The sequence below is a fragment of the Notothenia rossii genome (genome assembly GCF_949606895.1).
Source record: "Notothenia rossii genome assembly, chromosome: 2".
Classification (NCBI taxonomy): domain Eukaryota; kingdom Metazoa; phylum Chordata; class Actinopteri; order Perciformes; family Nototheniidae; genus Notothenia; species Notothenia rossii.
In genome coordinates this window covers 31,621,031-31,646,330 of record NC_136904.1, presented here as the reverse complement: position 1 = coordinate 31,646,330, position 25,300 = coordinate 31,621,031, and the positions used below count along the sequence as shown (strand labels likewise).

At 41.7% G+C, this 25,300-nt stretch overlaps 1 protein-coding gene across 2 annotated transcripts in view; it reads left to right on the top strand.

The window, feature by feature from the left end:
- The window catches only part of prmt3 (protein arginine methyltransferase 3), a 70,837-nt gene extending 50,257 nt beyond the window's left edge, over positions 1 to 20,580 (top strand). For both annotated transcript variants that reach the window (XM_079662464.1, XM_079662463.1), the window contains exons 14-16: positions 9,036 to 9,086; positions 9,965 to 10,052; positions 20,353 to 20,580. In XM_079662464.1, the coding sequence (XP_079518590.1) occupies positions 9,036 to 9,086; positions 9,965 to 10,052; positions 20,353 to 20,462 (249 nt within the window). In that variant the 3' untranslated portion in view covers positions 20,463 to 20,580. The remainder of the gene's footprint in view (positions 1 to 9,035; positions 9,087 to 9,964; positions 10,053 to 20,352) is intronic.
- The last annotated feature ends 4,720 nt before the right edge of the window (positions 20,581 to 25,300 follow it).

Genomic DNA, 25,300 nt, shown 5'->3' with positions numbered 1-25,300 from the left:
GTCGGTCAGCTTGACCAACGCAGATTGCATTGCGTGTCCTCAGTGAGGGTCAGCTGCAGGCACCACAGCACGGAGAATGGTTTATGAGTCTATTTGGTGAGATGCTGGCAGCCCTTATAAACCGCCCCCAGCCATCCTAACCCACTTCCCCTGAACTTCTCACAGCGGCACATTTCTCTCCGTCTATAGAACAGCCTCACGACTGCAGCCTCTGCCGCTCTGCACTGTGAGAAGTGATCTGCCGGTAGAAAAGCCCGTTGTGTTGGAGCAGCTTTGTGTCGTGCTGCAGAGTTACTGCACTGTCTGGTGTATTGGTTTAATGGATAATCAATAGGTGGTTATTATCTGGCCTGTGCTCCCTGGATAAGGCCAGTGAATTTAATGGGATTTGTAAACATCCTCTCATTTTTCCTGTCTTTTCGGCTCTGTAATTGAAAACATCCAGTTTCTATATATAGGACGTAAGTACAGTCATGTTAGGGGTTCTGCAGCAAAACAGATGATGAGACCGCATGGCACAGAGCTGTTATTTTTCAGTTTTTTATCTTTATTTTATTAGACTTTTTAGATGCACAACCACTTTGTGCTTTCTCGCTGCAATTTCATGCTTGCAATTGTCCTCTGTTAAAAGAGCATGTAATGTATGTGTCTTGGTGTGTATGATTTATCATTTGCTCGTGCTATCATACTTGTTTTATCCAGCTGTTTCTGGCTTTTACAATGCAGGTATTCTGTGTAGAAGTTATCAATTGTCCACATTTTAGATACTCGCCTGCAGTATCCAGCCTGCGTGTCTCAGGATTTACAGACGGATTATTGACCTGCAGGAGTGGGGCGATGCTACCATAAAGATACTGATCTGCAGTCAGTATTGGCTGCAGCTCCTCAGTAGTATTTAAGGTTAGGGTGTGTGAAGGGTAAACCGCTCCTGGACCAGTGCTCAAGGATGGGTGAGGGAGAGCTGGTGCGCCTCTCTTCCTGTGATGGAGCGCCTGCTTTTGTTCTCCTGCCGACAGTCCATTCATCAGCTCAGCCTGCCTAACCTTGCATTAAATGAACAGCACAACCCCTGCGTCTGCGCCGTTCACGCACAAGACAGATCCTCTCGCTCTTGCGTTTTTTTTAATCCTTCTTTTTCTTGCCTCCCCTTTTTACATATCACATGTTCTGCATCGTGTATGCTGTACATCCGATCTGCCTTTGCAAATCGTAAAGCTTAAAACGTCATATACTGTGCAAGTGCTGAAAGTTTTATCAAAAATTGGATCAGAAATTCTCTCAGGGCATCTATACCTTTTTTTGTTTAAGCCCCTACAGCTCTGTGATCCATTTACCTTAACTGTAGATCAGGTAGAAAAAGAGCCTCATCCCTTCCCAGAGGCTGAACATGATGTATGCTGGTGGTGTGGCGGGAGAGAATAAGTTCCTGTCTGTAATTCATTCTGACACTGCTGTCTCACTGCTGTCTCACTGCTGCTGATGTAGCTACTGTCGAGCTACAGAGGAAAAAGTCTCTGCAATCCATCTTTAACCTGCTTTCCATCACATTTAAATTGTGTGTGGGGGGGTGGCCTTCTGGACTGATGGGGCAGGCACTCGTCACCTTCAAGGTTGACTTTCTGCACATTAAGAAGGGAATTGTTAATATGGAAAAATACTCTTTAACTCTTGACAGTATAGTATTCAGATGAAGTGTATCACCTAACTGTAATCAAGAATTGTTTCAGCAAGCTATTTACTCTGGACATCTGTTGATTTATATCAACATCCGAGAATACAATTAAAGTGAATGATTTGCACATCGTCCGTTTACAGCTCTCCATAAGCATACTGCTTGTTCACTGTTATTTGCTCAAGAATATTACATGGTGGAATTGCTCAACAGTCGTTCCGTTGTCAAGCATTGGAATTATTCAATGGATGCATTTAAAAATACCATATCTCTGGTTCTTCCACATAAACCTAGACCCTTTTTTAAAAACTATGCATCATGAGACAACTTTTTTAGAATGCATCCCTTAACCTGTAGTACTCTTTTATATTTTAAAGCAAGTCTTCGACATTTCTAGTGACAAACGGTAATGTTTTTTGTCTTTATCGAATCCGGGTTCATAATAGAAGTGGGCTGAGGGCTTGTGATAAGATGTTGTGTTGTGTGGCACACCAGAGACACCACACCAGGGACCTTCAGGAACCTACAACCAAGATACTGCTAGTTGAACCCCGGAGAAAACAGCCCGAAAAAAATTCTGAATTTCTAAGATGAGAAGATTTCTTCCTATATAAACAATATCCTCAGGGTTATTAGGATCCAGCATTTATTTAGTGGCAACTGGGTGGCTTAAAATACTTGTGACAAGTGCCAAGTATCCCTCAACACGTGAATGGTAAGGGATAGTTGGGATTGTAAGGAACTGCAAACATCATGGAAAGGAGCATTGGCCACCCACAACTCTCCAAATCATAACATAGACAGCTGTCATCTGGAATCCCTGCAGCTGTATAGCTATAGCTAAAGTGCATAGCTGCTGTAGGAAACTTAGCCTTTACCAAGAGTGGTGATGGGTGAATACCACTATTGAAAACTTACAGACACAAATCATCTTCTTGCTTCTGATACTCTCTGTTTATCAAGCACCAATATACAGTGTTGGGGACTAATGCGTTACAAAGTAACGCCGTTATTTTTGGCAGTAACTAGTACTCTAACGCGTTATTTTTTTAACTCAGTTACCGTTACTACATGGTGCGTTACTCCGTTATTTTTTGTATATAGTCTCGTCTCCCAGACGTTGGTGAGCGGCGCCAACAGCGAGGCGAACAGAGATGAGAATTGTACTTAAGTACAGTATTTGAGTAATTGTACTTAGATACTTCCTGTGTCACATGCGGAGACGCGCTGTGGGCGTGTTTGTGTTTACTAACAAGACTGTCATGGCGGCTGCGGAGCTCAAGTCGAGTTTCTCCGCCTGGAGATATTCTCACTATTTCACTTTTGTCGAGCACAAAGAAAAGAACGTTTTAGTTAAATGTAAGTTGTGTCTTGGCGGGTCAAAGATCCTATCTACTGCCCAAAACAGCAATTCAAATCTGTTGAAACATCTGTAGAAACAACATGCTGGGGCGAAGCTAGTAGCTAAGACCACAGACCCAGACTCATCCGACGCCACTACACCTCCACCTAAGCAACAGCGGCTGGATTTTAACAGAGGGACTGCTGGCCAGGGAAAAGTTGATAAAGCCATTGGACGGTATGTTGTAGAACACATGCAGGCTATTTCTACTATTTCTATTGCTATTTCTTGATCAACAGATTGTATTATTCTCCAATGCAATAACAGTACCCGAATGAAGGTTATAAGGGCATTAATGGGAGCCCTTTTTTTAAGTAACTAATGCGTTACGGTTCACAGTAACGCATTTGTTACTTTTGAAATGAAGTAACTAGTAATGGTAACTAGTTACTGGTTTTCAGTAACTAGCACAACACTGTCAATATGGCATGTTGACCATGAGGTGCCTATAAGAATTTCTCTTCTGTTTGGTTACATTTGTTCATCAAAGGGAAGAATTTGAGATGGTTTAATTAAAATTCCAGTGTTTTAATTATTTGGGATTACCTGAACAAAGCTCAGTGATGCAGCTTACCCCAGCCAGCTGTGTGAATCTGGCCCTACTGTAACTGTCACAGTAAACAAAATGCTGAGAGGCAACACCAATGTCCGGCTGGAGGTGTGCTGTAGCCGAGGTGGATTGGTGCTCCACCTCACCGGAGTGGCAGCAGTTGCTGGATGAGGGGGAGATAGAGGACGTTAGATGGGGGGGGGGGGTTGTATTCACACCAACACGCCTGTGTGTGAGGCGGTCGTGCTTGAAGCCTCCGCGCCTGGATAAACCCCATCAAAAGCGCATTAGCCCCCTCTTGTCCCGCTCCCTCCCTCCCCCCCAGCGCCCCTCCCATTACCTCCCCCCTACCCCCCCTCCCTACGTCGTATAATAGTATCTGGCCGGGCCACGCAGCTCGCTGACACACAGCCGGGCGAAAGGGGAGCGATGATGAATTGCTCCCTGTTGGTGTTATCCATGATGATAATTATTAATTTTCCCCCCGCTCTTCTCAGAGAATGTGGGCCGGAGAGCTGCAGTGTGAAGCCCCCTCAGTGGGCCGCCAGGAAGTCCACTGTCATCACTTATCACAGCAGAGCCGGGGGGCCAAGGCTAAATGCTGATGAAAATGAAAAGCTCTCATTCTGATTTGTGCTGTTTTGGTGTGTGTATGTGTCTCTCTGTTTTAAGTTTACCCTTTCTTCTCCTTCTAATGTCTGTCCGTCTCTCTTGCTCCTTTAACCCTCCCTTCTTCCATCATGTGCTCGGATATAGAGGCCTCAATCTGTCAGAGATGACAGGAATTATTAGATAATAACAGGGTTGATCATTTATATAAAAATAATAAAACGTTTAACAAGACTGCATTCATTTTTACTAGTGGTGTCAATCGATTACAAATGAATGATTGATCACTAGTTTAAAGCTCTAGTAAATACACGTGTGCTGTTGTAATAAAACATACACGACAAACTGGTAAGAGAAATACCATTTTATTTTTTTGTTATACCTTGTTATAAGATGTTTTTTGAATTATTGGCATGAAGTCCTAAAATGTTCTGGCACTTAGCTAAAGCATAGACAATGACGCCGTTACGGAAAGCCACTGCTCTGTACAATATGCGCTACACAGAGCATGTGCTTGTTTGGTAGCATTTTTGGTGCTACTTTTAAACTGCAGCACTATCTGCTCTTACAGTGGTTACCCTGTCAGCTATGTACCACTCCTGTGCAACTTCAAGAAACTGTTTATCACTTGGATTGGAAAAAACGCCTTTCCACCGTTATCCCCTCACCTTAGGAGAACGAGTTTGTGACAAACATTTGTCATGGATTAGGTGTGCAGTTACACCAAGGTAGAGATGGTTCTTACTGATGTCCAATGGTCTCCAGTCACCGCCAATTTCTCGGCTTTCTTTGCCATGAAATTCATTGTAAACATCCGTGCTGTAATCACGGTAGGAAGTTTGGTAGTGTTATTATTTTGCGTTAATTATTTTGAAAGGCTTTTAAGGTTTCTAGATTAATCTTGACCAGGGCTGCCAACATTTGAGTTCAGCTTGGAATGAGATTTTCTTTTGGTGAACCGAAAAAAGAAACGTTCATGTGTACAGTGTTACAAATGTAATGAACATGTACAAACTAGGGTTTCCCATTAATGTACCGGGCGCTACAGTGGAATACGCACATACACAGTGTACCCGCGACTCTTACAATGAAGGCTCGATAACCAGCTCACAGCATATAAAATGGCATATAGGTGTAAGCAGAGGTAAAGTGCTACAAGTGGGGGGAGTCCTCACCACCTCTAGGGGGCTCCGGGGGCATGCTCCCCCGGGAAGATGTTTTTTTTTAAATATTGAAGTTAAATGCATCAACCTGGTGCATTTTGAGAGCAAAATGAATTTAAGGATACATCTCTCAACACCCATATGAAACTGAATTATAAACAGATTTTCTTTTTCTTTATGGATATTTTACAAATCACTCACCCTTTAAACTGTATTCTTGTTTTACTGTCATATAGTATAACTGTTTTTCATTTATTCTCATAAATGGTGACCAAAACGTTTGAGACCCACTGAGATAACTAGACTAAAGATAACTATCTAAACAGAGAGTCCCTTACCTCACTGAGCTGTAGTTATCTCTCTCAGTCTGACAGGACAGAGCTCTCCCTCTCATTGTGTTAGAAACAGCTTTTAATATCCGTTAAGCTAACCAGATGCTAACAACAACAATGCAAATAGTGAGTTTGGTAGAAATATACTGTATAATAGTAAAGTTATTGAAGATGATGCCATATTTATTGAAGATTTTACATTATAAATATTCCCCACAATTATTCAAAAGCATATTCTTCCAAACTCCTTGATGAATGACACACAGGAGACTATTGATGTGTGCAGTGAGTTTGATAGTAATAAGCTGTATAATAGTGATTGAATATTATTGTATTCTCTTTTTTCGGAGTTGCACTTTGCAGACGGTCCCTGAGCAGAGCACTCGTTTCCTCTCCGGCTGCGGATAGAGACCAATGTAATGTGTCCAGCTCGGAGGACGGCGCGTATTGGCTTTTTTAAAATCAAAATGTGATTGTAGTTCGTTGTCAACCTTACCACGGTACTTAGGAGACGTCATTTGTGTCTGAATAACGTTTTGTTCATGAGTTATTGATCCGTGAAATCAGAATCTTCCAATATCGTTCCAACTTTACTGAACTAAGCCAGAAGACCGTCTCAATTCGTAGACCGCTCGGTTTGCTGTTCCTTCACTTTATTTTTATATTTATATACATTTATTTGGGATGAAAACTTGGCGTGAGGAAAGGCAACTGTGGCGTGAGTGCGTGAGATATGGGTTAATTGTGTGACTCTCACGCTCAATGCGTGAGTGTTGGCAGCCCTGATCTTGACAGACCTAATTTTAAACAATACATCATATGACTGTGAAATGGGAAAGGGCTGCTTATATAAATTCTCTTTTAGCTCATTGTTTTGGTAATACAGCACATTTACTGTTTTTTTTACACAGTGGCTTTTAAATCTTATCAAGCAAAGATAGCTGCAGTTGAATAACAGCTGGATTTAAAGTTGTACCGTTTTACTGCGAGCCGTAAAAGACTCCATTAAATCCCTTTAAAGGGCCCCCAAGAAATTTGACAAAGATTCTTCCCTCAGACAACTTTTAAACCAAAGCAATACAAGCCTGTGATCACCAACTGTAGGCTTTGTCCTGTTTGTGTCAGCTGTGAGTCATCAAGGTCTTTTACCTCTGTGTGTTATGCATGAGGAAGTGGCATACCTTTTTATTCTTTTCAATGTCATTTTAATGGAGCAGTAAGGCGCCCCACTTCTCCGCTGGCTTTGTATTTGCAAGTTTCACTCTGTGGCCTAAATGTTAATTGCCCGTCTCGCTGCTCGTGTGAAAGTTGCACAATGTAGAAGTGACAATCAATCTCGCTTACGAGGCGTTGTCATCAGCGAGGCGCGTTGAGGATGATCTCTGCCTCTCCGGCTGAGAGAGGTGAATCCGCTCTGCCTGACGAGTAATTACTGCTAATTTCCTAATTACCTCAGTACCGAGCCTCTCTGTAACGTTCATTAAAAGCCATAATTGCATTGGGTTGACATGCTCTTTTATCCACTTTGGGTTCTTTTCTGGCGGTTTAGTTGTGAGTTAGCGCGCCGCCCCCGCCTGTCTCAGTCGATAAAGGTTGATTGAAGCCTCTGTGCGGGGAGTGTGTTGAACATGGCTTCTGATGGCATCATGATTATCAAGTCTGCATGTGTGTATATTTATGTGTGCTGTATGTGAATGCTTTGTGAAAATGTGCTCTTTTTGCATGCACATTTTTAAAAATAGAATTTGTGAGACTTTTACTGAAGCTGTGAACAGATGGTATTGGATTTAGCTTCTCTAAAAAAGAAACCACTTCCACAGCCTTTATATTTTCTTAAGCCACCTCCCCTATCCTGGTTTCCCCTATTTCTTTAACATTTCTTCACCTTTTCTTGTGTTATTTCCTGTCTTTGCCTCTCCCGTTCCTCTCTTCTGTCCCTCTAGTTTGCACTCTCCCTCTCTTGCATTGATTCGGCTCTTCTTTGTCTCGGAGAGCTGGCCTCCAAGTTGTCAGCTGCGTCAGGATTAAAAGCTATTAGTTCTGCATCATTGCCACTACAAGTGCGCTCCTGAGATTGATAGAGTGCCTCTCTTCCTCCAGTGGGGGGAGAAATGGGAGGAAGACGAGCCTGGGGGCTAGTTTTTACCTCACATATCTGACAGCGGTCACCTGCAGGCACTCTGGCCCTGGACCTTCCCTCAGTTTGTTTTGGATGTGTGAATTGGTTTCACTCAGTTGTGTTTATAGCTCTGTAAATCCACATCAGTAGACTGTATCTTTTTCAAGTAAGACACCATTTCCAATAAGGCAATTAGTGACATTTAAAACCCAATATGAAGGTACATACTTGTATCATTTTTGGTCACATCTAACAACAAAATAAGCTTTTTTTCAGTTTCAGACTAGTCGGTTACTCCTTACTTGGTTTTCAAAACTCTTATCAACATTTAAATTGATTCTTTAATAATGGAGCATAGATATGTCAGTTCTGTAATTAGCTTTACCCTATTAAGCATTATTCAGCTGAACACACAATCATATTCAGTTAGAACAAAACCACATTGGTATTTTGTTCCCCCTGGTTTTTTCCCCCCTCAGTTTTCACATTACTGCAACGCTGTCACCAAAGTTGCCACCTTTGCTAATTTCACATACCAACCTTTTTTTCTTGTCAGCAAAATTGCCTTTATGTTGTTGCCGGCTGCCTCATAATTTGTTTCTTTTGTACAATGACAAGTCTCCCAGGTGAGCAAAGTTGTTGTTGACTCAGCCTAAAGGAGAAACCACGTTGGTTTGGAGAGGAAGGAGGGTTGCAGAGTGCAGTTCTCACATGAGTCAATACCCACTGTCTCTTTAACTGGGTAGCCAACAAAGTTCTCCAGACCACACACACACACACACACACACACACACACACACACACACACACACACACACACACACACACACACACACACACACACACACACACACACACACACACACACACACACACACACACACACACAACAATGACATGGTGAGCATGGCAAGCCACCTAACCAACATTCCTATTTGTCTTTAGGGTTGGTAAGTAGTGAAAAGATACCTGTAAATAATTGAGGGTGAATTTTATTCTCAGTTTGGTTTTACTGCCTTCTTCCTAAACACAGCAGCTCATTTAGCTTACATTGCTCATTAAAACCCTGAGAGTTTTTCTGCGTCCTGCCTCTCTCAGCTCTGCATGTCAGGGTTGCAATGTAGTCAAACAAATCCAGATGTTTATTATATTGTCACATTCTAACACGCCCCTCATATTTCATTGCAGGCAATTGTGGGCTACTTTGACATTTTCTTTGACAAAGGCTGCAGCAACAAGGTAAGCAGCATCGGCAACAGCCAAGCCATTTAACGGAAACTCAATTATGTTCACGCTTTAGCGTGTCCCTCCTCCTTGAGGCGTTCGCAGGCAATCGACGGGCGTCCTAGCCGACTGCTGATATAAGCACTTACCCAACAGAGCCGGCCAGTTGGAACAGCCGATGCCAAGCTCCATGAGCAATACAGATATGCCTTTTGATTGCACAAAAATGTTTTGTACCTGAGACTCAAACTGCATACTATGGATCATCCAGAAAACTAAGGGGGCAACTATGTATCATGTTATTATCTGTTTGCTTTATAAATGCAGGTTAAGTTTATTTTGCAGTGCAGGCTAGGCTATAAAGGTTTAGACACAGAAGTGTAAGAGTGGATTGACTGTAACAGACACCACAAAGTAGAAGATTGATACCAAGGACTTGTGCTGTTCCTTTTAAAGCTCAACAATACTCATTCAGGATCTCCAGTAGGTTTTCCTGTTTTTAAAAACAGGTTTTTTTTCTTCTTCTTCCTTTCTTTATTCCTAAAAAATATCATCTTTACACAAGAACTACTTATAAATATAATCCACTTTTAAATTGTATTGCTCTCTGTAACTATTGAATATGTGCTCACAAGAAACTACATAATTCTGCATAGCATGGTTGCTTATGTGCTCAAATTAGGGCTCATTGCTATTGTTTTCTGTCGAATTTTCCAGAAACTTATCCAAATTTAATTTTAAAAGTGGTCCATTACTAAAAATAGATTTTATGTGCTTAAACATTTAAAAGTGGTTTAGTTTTTGCAAAATCCACAATGTGACAAAGTGCTCCTAGCTGTCAGGAGCGTTATTTGTGACGCCAATGCTGTTTTTTTCTCCCTATGTTGCACTAGTTGATGTTCTCCACGGGTCCTCAGGCAACAAAGACACACTGGAAACAGACAATCTTCCTACTGGAGAAGCCTTTCTCTGTTCAAGCAGGTCAGTAACACACAGTCCATGTTCCCTTTAGGAAACAAACCGTTTTTTCAACAGAACATTAAGATCTTTTACTTTGTCAACTCTCATGAACATATTACTTGTCCAAGAGTTTGCATGTGTGGATAAGCTCCATTATGTGTTTCATTTATGTTTGCGAGGTATGGATTTACTTTCTTTCATGATTTTATTTTCCTCTCGTGGAGCTTGGTAGTGTGTCATAGCGAGCCGCGGCAGGTAATCTGTCTGTGGTGGAGATGTAGTCAGGCTGGTTGACACCCGTTATCTGTCACCCACAGAGACAGCGAGGGATCAAAACAAATCACATTCAGCCATCAGAGACAGCATGTAAAACTTCATCTGATAGCCGCTTGCAGCTCTCTGAATCATGACACGCTACAAGAGGAGCGCTTTGCAACTGACCAGTGAAATATTTATAGAATCAGCGTGTGAGAAGATTAAGAGAATATTAAACGTTTTAGCTGTGAGGTGTAGCTGTATAATTGTTCTCTGAAATAACAGGTTCAAACTCCAGCAGACATGGCTGAGCATCTTGTGTCACATTTTGCTCTTTTACTTTAGTGTGTCATCATCTGGGCACAAACCTGATAACTTTAGCAGACGTGTTTTTACCATTTTGATCAAATCTGGCATTGCCAACAGGGCAGATACTACCCAAAACTTTTTTTAAAAAACAAAACAATAATAACAAAACTGATTCTCACAATTACCAGAAAGCAGTGTTTTGGCCTTGAGGTATTTCAGTGTCTGTTAAGTATTTGACATATCTTGTTATACTGTTGCAATAGAGTGCCACAGTGACGCGTCCTAAATCCCTGAAGTAAACTCCTTCCGGTTCCTTCGACAAAAAAGCAATGCAATTTCTCCATAGGATTTTGGAAAATAGCTCGAAATAAGGTCTGTGGTTGACATACAGTACATTTAAGAGACGGATCACGTTTTGTTCAATCGGATAATATCCACATGTCTACCCTACTTTTATAATTTTCGAATTGTAGATCGTATCGATAGATTTATGGGTTTTAGGACGTGTCACTGTGGCAATCTATATCTTCAAGCTTCAACTTTGTCTGTTTTAAAAAATTTACACAGTTTGGCTTTAACGCAAAGTGAAACAAACAGTAGCAAAAACTTTGAGGCAAAATGAAAAATAACTAAGGCACTTCAAGCTGGCTTTCATTTTTGAGACTTTGAGGATTTCAGGAGGTTTTCTATCCATAGTTTTCAACTCATACTTGGAGTACAACTGTATACATACTCGGTATTTATCCAAGGAAGTACCTTCCTGATCCCTGAGTGGTTTAGCAATTAACTAAATACAGGACAATATATGTTTTTATTATTACCATTGAAACAAAACTATAAAAGATGCTTACTACTCTGGCTCTGTGCTCGTTATCATAGTGGGAATCGCAGTTGTGTCTGCTGATGTGGGGATGGATGAGCCTCTGTGTGAGCTGTCCACTTGCTGACCAGATATTAGATTGAGTCGACTGTAACAAATGGAACGGAGATGCTTGATGTCCGACGGGCCCTTAGCCACGCTCAGCCTGGGCGATAAGAACATCAAAACCTCTGACGCTGCTCTAACGCTATCGCAGGATTCACGCTCCGCTGGCTCAGATAAACACAGCTGACTCTGAGAGCTGAGCACGACAGTATGCTAACACAGTACGGACGCGGGAAGCTGCAGGGCGAAACGGAGACAGATTTATTTTTATTATCTGGTGCAGAATGTCAGGCTCTGTTCCCTCTTTCAATTGTGCAGAGCAGAGAAACATCATGAATGCAGATGCATCCGTACAGGGCTCGAGAAAGTTCTGAATGGTCGCTTGATGAACATGATGTCAATTATATCATACATGTGGCATTTCCAGTTACTTTTCAAAGACGTAGGACACCTATGGGTGATTCTTGACCAATGTTTTAGGATCAACACCTTGTGAAGGATCAATGCCTTACTAAGAGACTTGGTGTTTTGTTTTCCTTTTGATTTTTCACAAATACTGTATGTATACACATCACAAAGTTACAACATGAATAACTTTTCCCTCCCTATTTCTCTTCTTAAGTTCAAAGCTCAAAAATAAGTAACAAAAAACGCATTTCCTAAAACGGCCCCTTGAGGCTGGCTACAAAAGCGAGTCAATCCATGTTGCCCCTTTCACAATAACGCGGTTCCAGGGCCGGTTCGGAGCTGGAGCCTGAAAAGCACAGTTTTTTCCTGTTCACAGCGCAGCGGAGCCGCCTCTTTGCTCTAGAATCCGGTTTGTTTCAAGCACCAAAAAATGGTCGGTCTAGAAGCAAGAACCGCATACGTCACGCTTACGTCAGAGGGGGGCGAGATTAACCTGAGCTAACAGTTTATGGCGAGTAGCCTACGGCAAATAAAAGTGTAACAAGCAGTAGCGCTGAGCAAAGTGACTAGAACGCAATCACACATTTATAAAAAAAAAAACACACTTTAGAAAGTCATGCAACACTAACCAGGCTTTATGTGATTCTGTTTATTTGTGCCTTACTTTGACCATCCGTTCGCTGTTATTGATCATTGTGGAGAGCAGGCAGACGTTTTGTTTTGTATTATAGCAGCTATCATATGGAATCAATACATGGGCTGCACAGTGCACAGGTTGTCATGTCCGACTATCACAAGTAGAATCATAATGAAAAATACGCCTGTAAAATGTGCCTGTAGAAAAAATAGGATAGCAACAACAAGTAGTCAAGATAGTCAGTTTAGCTTCGGTTGCTATGCTAACATCCCCCATTTTATACCAGAGAAACTTTCATAACAGCATTGTGATGCCAAACAGCGTTAATTCAGACTGAAACACATTCACTTATGGGGAATTGGGGATATGTATCAGCTGCTTGTGTGAGAGTCAGACAGTGAATACTTTACAGCGGCCGCTGCTGTGAGTTAACGGGAGAATAAACTCCAGTGGAAGAGCAGCCAGCACTGCAGCGGTCGGTAAATGCCGCTGAAACACATGAATACACAATGAACCACGGCACTCTGGAGAAAAGTATAAGGTTGGAGAAGTCGTTATTTAATTTAATCTGGCTTCGTATGATTAAAAGCAACAAGATCATCGACCTGACGCAGTCCCCCATTGTTGTTGTATTGAGCGCCATTGGGTAGAAATTCAGCGACGTAAACGGTGATGTCATGACGCAGCAGCGGCAGCACCAGTCGGGCTCTGGGCAGTGTGAACAAAGCGGGGGCTGAAAAGAAGAACCGGTTCCGAACCAGAAAAGCTCTAGCACAGAGCTAGAACCGGAACTGCGTTGGTGTGAAAGGGGCAACAGACCCCCATGTTAAAATGAACCGTCAAAATAAACATGAAACAGTCTGGTTTCCATAGTTAATCTCCCTATAATTGAAAACTGAAGGGAGACGGGTCTTATACGTCATGCATAACTTCACCTCTTGGCGTGTTTGTGTTGCTGCAAAAATGTTCGCATGCATATGGCGGATATTGCAGTGGGGTTAATTTTCCAACAATTTTAAAGGGGGTATAGGTGTCTGCGCTGACCATACCTTGCTTCTTAGCTCATTAACTTGAAATCACAGTTATCGTTTATTTCGGACGAACCATGCAAACAAAGCTAGCCATGTAGCACTACCGAACACATTAATGCTCGAAAGAAGGTGAACACTTTTCAAATCAAATCAAATCAACTTTTATTTATATAGCACATTTATAAACGATTTTTGGTCGACCCAAAGTGCTGTACATATAATCAAAACAGCCTACAGTAGAGACACTTTACAGCTAATTAGACCCTCCAGAAAAACGCGATTCTGCGATCGCAGAATTTCCCGCATAATCAGCAAAATGCCGCAGATTTTTAAAAGTCTGCATATTTATCAAAAGGCCGCATAATCCCCGCATTTTTCCACACAAAGTTGAGAAAAAAAATAAAAAAGTTAACTCGTCTTGACGAGTAGTGATGATGACGCAACGTCATCAGCCCGCGCATCACAGAAGGCAAACACCGTCGTGTGAAGGTGTGGAATTCACACACCAAGATGAACAAATCGAATCCATCACATTTACCCACGAACATTTCAGCTAAAGACCGGGCAAAGCAGTACCCCAATGTCTTGCACGAAATTGGGGGGAAACTGTTCTGTACCCCGTGCAACTGTGTGTTGGAGCATAAAAGGAAATCGACTGTGAATACCCACTTCGATTCGCTCAAACATTCAAAAATGGTTTCTGCTGCGGACAAGAAAGCCAAGCAACTCACGCTCACAGAGGCTTCAACCTCCAAAACCCTTTCGAGGGTTGCAAGAAACGAGGTGAGTAGCCTACAATATTGAAGCTGGTCAGATAACGAACGATTAAAAAGAATGAAAACAGAATGAGGAGGAGGTAGGTGTGTGTGTGTGTGTGTGTGTGTGTGTGTGTGTGTGTGTGTGTGTGTGTGTGTGTGTGTGTGTGTGTGTGTGTGTGTGTGTGTGTGTGTGTGTGTGTGTGTGTGTGTGTGTGTGTGTGTGTGTGTGTGTGTGTGTGTGTGTGTGTGTGTGTGTGTGTGTGTGTGTGTGTGTGTGTGTGTGTGTGTGTGTGTGTGTGTGTGTGTGTGTGTGTGTGTGTGTGTGTCTTTCTGTGATGTAGCTTGCTTCTAGTATGCTTGTTTATCATAGCAACTCTTTAAAAGTGCTCCCTTTCATTCAGTAGTAGCCTAGTAACAGGGTGCGGGAGAATAATCACCTTTTTTCCGCTTCCCGCATATTTCACAACTGTTCGCATATTTCGCAACTTTCCGCATATTTCGCAACTTTCCGCATATTACGCAACTTCCCGCAATTTTCCCGCATAAAATCACATAAAAACCCCGCATTTTTATCGCATAATCAATGATTTTAGCCCGCATAATTAAGGATTTTGGCCCGCGTTTTTCTGGAGGGTCTCGCTAATACAACCTTTCATTTGGGCATTAGTGCCACTTAGCCAAAATGTTAATGGTTCAAATCCACCAGCTGGCAGTTGTTTCCCCTTGTCTGTATACTATAGCCTTCCTACAGTTGATACACCGTGAGAAGTATATCAAATGCATTTTTACAAAATTGTTAATGTAAGATGAAAAAACATTTTCCTAACACAAACCACTTTCAGCAGAGCATTTGGGCTCTTGGAGTTACCTGAAGGCATTCTGACACATGCAAACACACACATGTTCACAGTCTGAGCTCAGAACCAGCCAGTTCCTATCCATAGCTGAGTCTAGCCAAGTTTAAGGAGGAAAATATTAAAGAAAGTACAAAAGGAATGTGGAAGTGTGTAAGTGAGGGAGTGAGCGGCAGGTTATTGATGTCCTCGATCCACAACGGCACCCTGACGGTCCACAGCCTCCTCCAGGGGCCGTAAACCAGAAATTGAGTTTTTAACAGCCTTTACTGGCTGCCTGCTATGCCCCTATGGAGTACTTTACAACACACACACGCGCTGCTCCTTTACACGCTGAAATTCACAAGAGTACTTGCATAGTTCTATACTTAACTCCCTCTGGCTGTAAGAGGAAACTTCCTAAAGTCACCTTGAAGATGATAAAACTTTCTCACACACACACACACACACACACAAACACACACACACACACACACACACACACACACACACACACACACACACACACACACACACACACACACACTGGCCTCTCCTCCTTGGTGTTGACTGAGAAGCACCTCCAGCTCTGAACGGCTGTATCGAGGGGCAGGCCAAAAACATCCAGTGGTTTGTTCTAATACCGACTGTCTGTGGTGATTTATCAAAGTGGAGAACGAATCCTATTTGATGTGTTTGTAGGAGTGCAGCAGTAATTAACTCCGAGGATGCTCTTCTGTGGGAGGTGCCGGCAGAAGAGAGAAGCCACGCAGCAGGCTGGAACAAAACATCCCTGCAAATTCTCCCGGCTGGCAGCGTAATAAATTAAACAGTGAATCATTTGTCATGCTTTGATGCGTTTCTGTAAAACCAGTATTGAAGAGGAGGGTCCATTTATTCACAGCATTACCTTACTTAATGTAACCATAGAAAAGGAGGTCACATTTAGTTTTCTCCTGCAAGACAGTCCCATGATCCTCGAGGTGAGGCCGTGGCCTGGTTACCTGCACCATGGGCGTTTGTTCTTGTCAGGACTTCCATTGGACAGTCAGATGGTTTTTGTTGCCTCCCACTTTCATGAGTCACCTCCCCTGTCCCGAGTGGGGCTGTAGCTTATTCAAATCTCCATTCCCCCCGCTCTCACCTGTCCAGGCTCACTAACTCTCTCGCCCTGGCCCCTTGTTTGAACTCCGAAGGTCCTTGAGCTTTCCAACATCAGGGGCCGAGCCAACCTTCAGCTTCTTCCGGCCTATAATTCAATATACTGGTTTTCTGTCTACACACTGGTGCATGGGATTAACCCGCCATCCGCTTGGCTTCTTAGCTCTTCCCTGAAGAGTAAGGCCTGAGAAGTACCAACAGATGAAATGAAGGTAGACAAGAGGGAGGAAATCAAACAGATGTGTCTGAAATGTGACCGTGAGCATCAGTGCCGTTTCAGAGAGGGGCTGAAGAGGAAGTGGGTGCATTCTATGCTTGAATTATTCCTCTAACAGATAGGAATCCTAAGAGCATTGTAGATAAATGTTTTTTCTTTTTCACTTTGTTTTTCATGTATACATTTTTTCCTTACGCTTTTATGAACATTTGAATCATTTGTGGAATGCAACATAAAGCTAATGTAGCTCTCAGTCCTTCCCTCCTATTGATAGAGAGGGACAGTGAGTAATACCGATAGTAAATACGCCTAGCATAAAATAATTGGAATTTCCTGTTTAATTGGAAATATTGTTAAGATAAAACTCAGATTTAACCAATCTGCTCTGTTGAAGAACATCATGGTGTTTTTTTGTAAAAAAGCTGAGCCTCAGTACTGTAGTACTTCACCTCCAGCCCCCACTGCAGGAGCTACACATACTGTAGGCGTGTGACTGGTTGAATGTAAATGACAACAGTTGAAATTATTCAGTAATGCGAGTCTTGTATTTCCAGTGTAATTTCATGGAGGAAGGCTGGGTTCGGCTGTTTCTGTGGGCCTGGTTGTGCTTAATGACACTGGCATGTTGATGTACGACATCGCGGTGAAAGGCCGCCTCCATTCCCCGACTCATTTCCACACATGGTTAACTTTTTCTCCCAGCATCTGAGTGGCCAGTTTACTGAAGCCTCTTCCAGGGGGAGTTGGGTCTGACTGATTACAGCAGAGCTGCTGAAGTCGAACCGCGGCAGACATCCGGTTGATATGTTTCAGTACTTTAATGTGAAACATGAGGGGTTAGTTGGACATTTTTCTGCAGTTATTTTGATGGCAAACGTTCTTGGTCCCACACCTTTTACTTTCCAAAAAGTTCACCAAATGTCAAACAATTATTTCTTTGACCTTAAACAGCTTTTTGCCAACTTGAGTTTGGACTGCAGCCATCAGTGACTCCCATGAGCATCGGGCTCTGTTGCTGTTACCATAGCTAGGGTAAATTGAGGCTACTTTTTTATATTCCTATAAAATGAAAGAAATCCAAATGAGTTTGAATATATGTTTTTTTTTGTACATCCTTAACATTAGCCTATGAACAGAGATCAGCAGTGTTTAACAAAACAGAAAGCACAAACCAGGCCTCTGTGTGAACGTTTCCGTTACAGATGGGTCAACATTGCAACCCATCGGCTATTGGTCCAACAACAAATTAGCTTCTGGGATCGGGCTAGCCATTTTTACATGGGAGAACAAAGTTAAAGTTCAGAGACCATAATTAGGGCTGTATTGTTTACCAAGTAGCCAGGCTTCACTTGGTTAAGAGTTAAAATAATAATAAGATACAAATAATAATAATCGAAAGTCATCAGATGATAGCCAATGGGTGTACCCGCAAACATAGACTGCTCAAACTTTTGATAACTAAATCATGTCCCCCTGCCTACAGGTTCTGTATTCAAATGCACATAATTGTTCATTGAAATTGTAGTTTGGTTTGTATCGTGTCAATGATTGACCATGGATGCGATGCAAGTTGGTGATGGAGTGGAAGATAGGCCCCGTCTACATTCGTGTTATAGACTACATCTGTACCAGTCTTGCAACATTTAAAACTGTTGTGTACAGTAACAAGCTGAGTCACTCAGCCAGAAAGCCAGATATTTAAATGTTTGGGCCTTTAACTTTCATTTGCTAATTATTTCTGTCATCCGGTCATGTTAAAACACAGCTGTCTCTTTCTTCTTCTGAACTTGAAAAAGTCATTCAAGCAGTGCCTCTATCTATTACCTAAAATGCTTTCCGGCAAACCTCAATCTCTTTCCTGAATGAGGTTACCGTAGTTATACCCCGGCAAGGCTCCTTACAAGGGGGTGATGTCCCAGCCTTGTCTTTACACAATATGGTTATTAAAATTCATTGTGATTATTACCCTGAAAGCATGCTGTGCCTTTTTTGAAAACTAGAGAACTTTGAGGAGGTCCCTCTCAACAGCTCCATGGCAAATACTTTACCCAAGTCTTGATTCTGCCATTGTTTGGTTTCTTGTTACTTTTTAATGCTGTACAACGACAGTATTTTTAAATGTACAGTTTTTACTTTGAACAGGATATTTTATCTCTAGTTTTGACTAAAGCACCCGCAGTTTACAGTCAATCTGCCATTTTTCTGCAATGGACCTACAAACCCAGAGAGCGGCGCCAGCCGCAAAGACTCTGTGATAGCGGCGTTGGCATGGTAACGAGTGAGATGTGACAGCAGTGATGGCGAACGCTTCAACGGAGAAAGTGTCAGTCAGCATTTTTCTCTCCTCGTCCTCTTTTAACCTCCAGCTATGAAGAGTGTGTAGCACGGAGAGGAGGGTGGGGGTGAGAGGATGCTTGTTTGCCGTGTGGGTAAACATTCATTTACCTCCAGCACTCAAACGTGAAGTTAATCAGAGTGATTATGCGTCATAATCATCAGCCTCCTCTTCCGGCCTCTCGATCGCTCGTGCGTCGTACTGTAAATGCACTTCTTCCTCGCTGCCATCTGGAGTCTTCAGCACGTCCACATACACCCTCACACGATCTTGCTTATTAACATACATTTAACCATATTGCCTTTACACACATCATAATTAAGCACCAGTGTGTGTCTTTGCTCGTACTGCAGAGTCCTGAGCTCAGCAGCACTGTACTGCTGCAGGGCGTCAGGAAAATGTATTTTTATGAGCATTTATTCATTTCTCTTTTATTATGAACCCACTGATTGATTTTTTCTGCCTTTTGATGTTTTTTAAAAGTCTACTATATAAAGGTGTAGATGTTTTGGTTGATATATACTGAGAATGCTAATCAGAATTTCTTTTTATGATTAAGGATTTTAATTATTTGATTTGTCTCTACGTCAACAACAACTCTTATTCTCAGCCATTTGTTCTCAAACATGTTGTTGAAAAAAGAAAGAAGCTTAACATATATACTATCCCAGAACAAAAGCAACCCTTTTCCAAGTGGAGAAAATAAAACACACATCGTAATTTAATTATTTGTTAGAATTATACATCAATGAGCCACACTGTTCCCCCGCACAGGTTTTACTTGGTTCTATTTCAGTAAAGGTTGCTAAAAACCTAATACCAAACAATTTCAAGACTTAAACGTAGGCTACCATTTACAAAAGAAAACGTACTATTTGTGACCCGGACGTAATCATTTTGGTAGGAATCAACATGCTTAGGGGCCATTATTTATACAGAAGGTGTTTGTATATTTTAGTGTTCTTCCCTATGAACCATGTGGAGTATATACAATCAGTATATGGAAATGGCAACAGCTACAGTGTCTATATATGGTCCAAGTACAGTATCTTTTTGTTCCAGCTGTCAATTTAAATGAATGTGTCTTCTGCTATTGGGCTTCCCCCCCATTATTATAAATGCCACCTGATTGGAAGACATTTCAAAATCAACTTTGAGGTAAAAACCAACTCTCCCCTCTGTCTTACAGTTAACTTCAATCTTATTTGCCACCAAGTGTCCTGAGAAACTTCAAAGCGTGAAACTCAAATCAAAGTCCTGCTTTTTTTTCATATTTTACATTTGCACACAGGAGGGATGGCCGACCGTGTCCCAGATCTTTCCAACTTAACCCTTCAACACCGGCCTTCTGTGACTCACACTTAAAGGAGGAGGGACACTCCAGTGAAGGTTTTTCCTTTATGCAATTTGAACGAACTACACTGATTAATATTTATCTCTTATTTTTTTCAGGAGAGGAACTCCACGGAAAGATCACTGTGCGTAAAAACAAGAAGGACCCGCGCTCGCTGTTCGTAACATTTGACCTCCGAGACAGGAAACTGATTTATAGCCTGCAATAATGTCAGCTATTGCATGATACAACATACAGTAAATATAACCCACATTTTTAACTGAACATTCATGTATTCAGAATTGATCTTGTGTCTTGTAATAATAAAAAAAACAGCTGACATATGAGATTCCTTGTGAGTTTGTTATTTATTTGATTCATTGGTACATCATTTAAGGAGGGTTTTGAAATTGTTAAATGTAATCATTGTTTTAAGTGGCATTAACTCAATTTAAATGTGATGCACCTTGAAATGCAGTCTGTTGAAACAACTATAACCTAATGTCCGAAAAAATGCTCAACTTTTGAAAATTTGGCCCAGTTTTAAACTTAAACGTCTTGTGAGTTGAAAATAACCAAATCCACACAGACTTAACAGTTGAAATTACTCTTATTGTGCACCTTTACACTCCTGTCTCATCGAAATGTCTAACTAAAGGAAAAGCACAGAGACGAACTGTCCGCCATTTCTTCGTAAAGACATTTTGTCCTTTTGCCAAGTATTTCTCCTAATTTCCCTCCACATTCTCCTCCTTATTGTCCTACTTTGAGCTACATGATATCTCACCGGAGGCATCATCCATCTTCCGTGAGTTTACTGGGACAACGAAAAATGAATTTCAGCTTTAAAAAGGCTGACTGAAGCCTCTTTACATACTTCATTGAGCAAGCTCTGCTTACAATTAAATATTTGTTCCTTTTCTTCTTTGCCTGAGATGATGAATCCTGGACTATGGGATAGAGTAGTGGTCGATGAGGAGGAGGAGTAGGAGGAAGAGTGACAGACTGCGGCTGGCTGCCTGCTGCCTGCATCTCTTGAGATGTATGTTCACTACTTCTGTGTCCTCTGCCATTATTTGAATACAGTCTGGTCTGCACACTGACATGAAATGGAGCATACAGGCTATTCTTTGGAAAAAAGTAAAGGCTTATAACTGTTGAATATGTGGTTCTTGAAGAAATACAATTATAATCAGCTGTCTTTCTTTTATCATGCAGATGTTCTTAATCACCTTACAGTGTTTCCCCTAGGATGGAGTCATAGCAGCGGTGCTAAGGCATGTGGGCCCAGCATAATGTGAGCGCGGAGCGCGTGGAATTTTTTAGTGCGTGCGAAGTGCGCCCCGCCAATTTGTTTCTATGTGTTTGCACAAGAAAGGCTCTTGACGCCTAGTACCAGGGCCGGTTCTAGACAATTTGCTGCCCTAGGTGAGATTTTAGGCGACATTTTATATGTAAAGAATAAATGAAAAATCTCTACAAAAGACAAATACACTGCAAAAACAGAAACGTATTGACATAGGTAATAGACGTCAAAATGGCTTCAAATGTATTCAGTATTGTATGAACATGTTTGAATTGGGGGGTGGACGTCACATCCTCTAGGGGGGTCCGGGGCAATGTCTCAAGATTTAGCAAAAATACACCTTTATTGAACATACAGTAACACAAATACTACAAATCCACATAACAAACAATCAAAAATGAAAAAGGGTCGCCACTTATTATTATTTTAAGAAAAGAAAAAAAATGTTAAAAAAATTCAAAACATTTTTTTTTTTTTTTGGTTGGTACCTGGCTGGCACCCCCTAGCAGCGGCGCTGCGCCGCCACTATTTGTATATAGGGGAAACACTGCCTTATAGTCAGCTATTAATTACCTTAGACGTGGTGGAATTACTACTTTAAAATGTTGTCTGTTAATGTCTAGTGTCAAATGTTGCCTCAGGGCGTAAGGAAGATTCATATTTGTTAGCTAAGTTTGAGAATCCGGCTCGAGATACACTTTTTTTATATTCCATGGAATGCTCTTAACATCCCGATAGCAATGAATATCTTAAGTGCTTTGACAAAAAATCCATAAAAAAATGTCATCTGTGGAAGCCGTAGTACTGTAAAAAGCACGACCAATCATTTTAGACGGCTCGGCTAAATTAAATGGATGGCCTACCTGCCTGTCAGCCTTCCATCTGTGCACAAACTTATCTCGTGCCCTCATTGGCCATGTGCGCGTTCATGTGTGTTGGAGGAGGGGCTCTGTAAGGAAGTAGCAGATTTCTTCCGGCTGTGTATTTTCAAATTCTAGCGCACTCGAGCTGGTTTCTCCAAAATTACCTACCCCACCTTTAACTTTGCTAAAAAAAAACGTTGTTTTTACAAAATCAAGATGTAGGCTATTTAGAGTATTACTAATAGTGGCCGACTATAATTTAAATTGCCCTACTACCTGGAATGAGGCAGTCACAACAAAAACGAGTATGTTTCAAAAAAAGCAGCTGCATGAACAAATCAGACCGCGTGTATAGCTGTCATTCTTAGTACAATTACAGCACGGTTTTTCTAACGCTGTTACGTAAATTCCCTAACAGAAATGCAGGTCCAAGACTGATGATGATGATGATGATGATGATGATGATGATGGGTGCCACGGGCCCCTGTCTGACCTCCTCCTCTGAATCACTGCTTCCCAGGCGATTCAGATGGATGCGACTTCTTATCAGTCAGGCGACAGTGGGAGGGATCAATTAATTAGACGAGCTCATGTAATTAACGAGCACGAGGAGACACCGAGAAACCCCTCGCGTGGAGGTTAGTTCAGCTCCTCGATCAGCAGTCTCTTCACAAATAAACTATTGAAAAAAGGTTTGTGAGAAAAACAAGACGGACGGATTTTAGGGACTCTCCTCACGTTAGAGAAGGAAACGTATTTGCGATATACGTGCTCTTTTTTCTTCTGATGTGTACAAAGCATCCCATGTTCTGTCAGTTCTTTGAAATCCACAAGGGAATCAAATGTAGAGTAGGCCTAGGCCCTATAGCCGTGTGTGTGCATTAGTCCGTGTACAGCGGACTCTGGAAGACGAGCAGAAATCAATTACAATTATTCTGTGTTGACAATGTAATTAAAGTGAAGGCGGCGGCTAACACACCGCTGCAGCTCTTATCTGGGCCGTCCGGAGATTTACAAGGGAGGCAGCGCCGCGTGCACAGTGAGCGAGCGGCCGGAGGTACCCCTGTGTAACCGCAGTAATCATAGCCGGGACACTGCCTCCAACCTGCTCAGGTGTCGTGAAAAAAAAGGTTAAAAACACTCAGCAGATTCGCTTCTTTATTTTAATGAGATGTTTTTCGAAGTGTTTATCTTAGTGTATCAACAGGCCTTTGGGGTTCAGTTGAAACTATTTGATGACATAGCATTGTTCTTTAATGTTAAGCATTATCCAGCCTTATCTTGGTAAAAGTTGCACAATTATTCAAACTAATTCATTAAGAAAAAGAAAAATAGGATATTTGCTAGATATTAATTGTTGAGTAAATGTTGTAGACATTCCACTAGGCAATGGGTTTTTATCATTATTATTTGTATTAAATGTTATTCCTATGCCATTTTTCGCCTGCATATCGCTTGTAAAAACAGCTAACTAAACATCGTGGTTGCTAAGCAACTACCTCGTTTTTTTTCGTTAACACGTTTATAATTGGACTGTCAGGTCCGACCAACCAGTGTGACTCAGCCAATCACAGGGGAGGAGATATTTCTGCTTTATTCAGCACAAATAATTTGTTGCAATAAAATGTCCTATTTAAACACGAAACAAGTTTCCCTCCCTTGTGTCGGCTCTGTGTATTTTTTTTTAATTATTTTGTTCTGCAAGGAGGCCTGAACTGTTTATAATGAACACTTATACAACTTTTCCTTAATTGATGATACAAACGAGTACGTTTGTGCCTTTTGTTGTTGTTGAAAGGCCTATACATTCCCAAACACAGGACTTATACATTGGGCGTTTAAAGGCAGGCTTGGAGGATGGTATGCGCAATGCAGCGTTTTAGAATCTCCATGGCACTATTTTTCCTCTGCTGTTACTGCTTACAGTCCAAGCTCTATGGTTGGCTCTGGTTCCTCCTGACACACGTGATTTAAGAAAAAAAGAGGCCTCCTTCTTGCGTAAGACTTTAACAAATGAGTAGCTTTATAAAGACCTCGCCCACTTTTTTTTTTAACTTGATCAATGCTGCTATTGCTGACGCACGAAGGAACGTATAGAACCTCTAGTGCGTAAAACCTGCCAAGTGGAAAAACTATTTATAGTTCAGACCATTTATAGCCCATAGTGTTAGACCGTGTATTTTATTACACCTTACATGTTAATGTATGTCTATGTATGATAATATGTGTACGAATACCATCCTCGTCTATCTAACTGTCCAACTATTATAAACCTCTACAACTAATACCCCCATTTATTGTGTAGCTTGTGTAGCTTCTGCATTGTCGGGCCTAAATGTTTATGCCGGGATATAACAACGTGTTTCTATCAAATCAAGAATCTTGTGCAAATGGCCCTTTCAGTATGTGGCTACTGTAATGGTAACTTTACCAGAGAATCAAGACTCAGCACAGTATTATTTAGACACGTGCTCTCTGCTGCATTAGATCCTCTCCAATAAAATCCTAAACCTGGAAATCTTTATCCCAAACGTGTGTGTGTGTGTGTGTGTGTGTGTGTGTGTGTGTGTGTGTGTGTGTGTGTGTGTGTGTGTGTGTGTGTGTGTGTGTGTGTGTGTGTGTGTGTGTGTGTGTGTGTGTGTGTGTGTGTGTGTGTGTGTGTGTGTGTGTGTGTGTGTGTGTGTGTGTGTGTGTGTGTGTGTGTGTGTGTGTGTGTGTGTGTGTGTGTGTGTGTGTGTGTGTGTGTAACACATCCCCAGAGACAAGTGTATTAAAGAAAGAGTCCGTCCAGCGTTCATGCCGTGCCCGTGCGTAACAAGAACGCACACAATTCACGCACACACTGACTCACGCGCCCCTCATCGTATTGGCTCCTTTAAAAATCCGAATCAAGGCCAA